The sequence below is a fragment of the Choloepus didactylus genome, chromosome 7 (genome assembly GCF_015220235.1).
Source record: "Choloepus didactylus isolate mChoDid1 chromosome 7, mChoDid1.pri, whole genome shotgun sequence".
Taxonomy (NCBI): Eukaryota; Metazoa; Chordata; class Mammalia; order Pilosa; family Megalonychidae; genus Choloepus; species Choloepus didactylus.
In genome coordinates this window covers 16,567,882-16,570,039 of record NC_051313.1, presented here as the reverse complement: position 1 = coordinate 16,570,039, position 2,158 = coordinate 16,567,882, and the positions used below count along the sequence as shown (strand labels likewise).

Sequence of the window (2,158 nt, the reverse complement as noted above, 5' to 3'; positions counted from 1 at the left end):
TCGGGTGGGAGATTCAATGACTAGGAAGTATCTATACTTACATAAGCCTTTAAGAAAATAGGAATTCAATCAAAATGTGCAAATGACATGCAAATTTAAGTAGCTTATTTTGAAATGTTACAATGTAATTCATTATTCCTAGTAAAGAAAATTTTCTGACATTTAAATAGAGCCAAAACCAAATAGAAAAAAAGGGAAAGCAACCACAATAAGAATCAATTTAATGGTTTTACAGCTAGAAATTAATAAGTAGAAATAGTGAAAGATAACAAATATATTACTTTATATGGGTAATTCATTTATAGTCCCTTATCATCTTAAGTTATAAATAGAATAAGGGTTTTGTTATATATAAAAACTATCAAAAAAGATTCAGTGAAAAGGCATGATCTCCATGAACTGTGTTGAATGGCCAGGAGAAAACACTGCTGGAGCCCAGCAAACCAGGCTGGGCAAAGACAGCCTCCAAGACAGTTTGTTAACTTGTCTTTCAAATGTCAACAATGGAAAGTTCCATAAATGAATATACTGTCTACTCAATTCCCTTCTCTTACCCCAACATTATACATGTGCCCATGTTTTTAACTATACACCTAAACTTTTTTGTTTTTTGAAGGAGGGAGGCTTGACTGTTTAGAATTTCCTTGGAAATGCCTGTGTATATTATAATGTCCTGCAGAGCCAAATTCCTTCTAAATCTTGATGAGTAAGCTCTTGATTACTGAGTCAACATATATTTTCTTCTAATTTTTCCGTACAGTCTTTGTTTGGCTGGTCACTATATTGACAGCTTCAGATGGTAGGCCAACATAGACCCCTCCATAGTTTCTCCTCTTGTCATCTTCTGTTATTGATTCTTCTGTTACATCGTTAGCTGCTCCTGCAGGACCTCGGCCAGCGCCGGCGCTGGTGGCGGTGGAGTTCCCGCAGCCCATAGCGCCGCCAGCCCGGGAAGCCGCACTCCGGAGCTCGCGGCGGCAGGTCCGTGGGGCAGGAACCGAGACACAGAGAGAGGGCGGGCGGGCCCGGAGGGGGACGCCGGGGAGGGGGGCGGGGGGCGCGCGGGTGCCGCCCCTTCTCGCCGCCCTCCCGCCGCAGCAGGACGCCGGCCTGGGCGGAAATCGCCCGTCTTTGCCCATTTTTAAATTGGGTTGTTTGCCTTTTTGTTAAGTTGAAGGATTTCTTTACATATACTGGATATTAATTCTTTATCAATTATGTGATTTCCAAATATTTTCTCCCATTGTGTAAGTTGTCTTTTTACCTTCATAAAGTCCTTTGAGGAATAAATTTTTTTTATTTTTATGAGGTCCTATCGATCTATTTTTCCTTTTGTTGCTTGTGCTTTGGGTGCAAAGTCTAAGAAACCATTGTTTAACAAAAGGTTCAGAAGTTGCTTCCCTTTGTTTTCTTCTAGGAGTTTGACAGTTTTAGCTCCTATATTTAGGTCTTTGATCCATTTTGAGTTGATGTTTGTTTATAGGGTGAGGTAGGGGTCACCTTTTTTTTTTTTTTCCAAATGGAGATTCAGTTTTCCCAGCACCAATTGTTGATAAGACTATTCTTTCCCAATTGGGTAGTTTTTGCCACTTTGTCAAAAATCAGTTCATCATAAATACGAGGTTTGATCTCTGAACTCTCAATTCTATTCCATTTGTCTATATGTCTGTCCTTGTGCCAGTATTATGCTGTTTTGATTAGTGTGGCTTTGTAATAAGTTTTAAGATTGGAAAGCGTGAGTCCTTCAACTTCATTCTTCTTTTTCAAGATGCTTTAGCTATTTGAGGTCCATTACTCTTCCATATAAATTTGATGATTGCTTTTCCATTTCTGCAAAGATAACCATTGGAATTTTGATTTGGATTGCATTGAATCTATAAATTGCTTTGGGTAATATTGACATCTTAATGATATTCAGTCTTCCAATTCATGAATATGGAATATCCTTCCATTTATTTAGGTCTTCTTTAATTTATTTTAGCAATGTTTTTTAGTTTTCTGTGTACAAGTCCTTTACCTCTTTGGTTAGATTTATTCCTAGATATTTGATTCTTTTAGTTGTGATTATGAATGGAAATTTTTCTTGATTTCTTCTTTTGATTGTTCATTGCTTGTGATTTGGGGGTGTTAGTCTTGTAACTTATCACTTTTTTGAATT

The 2,158-nt window shown here is 37.8% G+C and overlaps 1 protein-coding gene across 1 annotated transcript; it reads right to left on the bottom strand.

The window, feature by feature from the left end:
• Positions 1-676: 676 nt before the first annotated feature.
• LOC119540931 (overexpressed in colon carcinoma 1 protein) lies at positions 677-1,033 on the bottom strand. Its single transcript, XM_037844831.1, has one exon. It carries the CDS (start codon positions 933-935, stop codon positions 744-746), a length of 192 nt encoding a protein of 63 aa, XP_037700759.1. The 5' UTR covers positions 936-1,033; the 3' UTR covers positions 677-743.
• Positions 1,034-2,158: the final 1,125 nt, after the last annotated feature.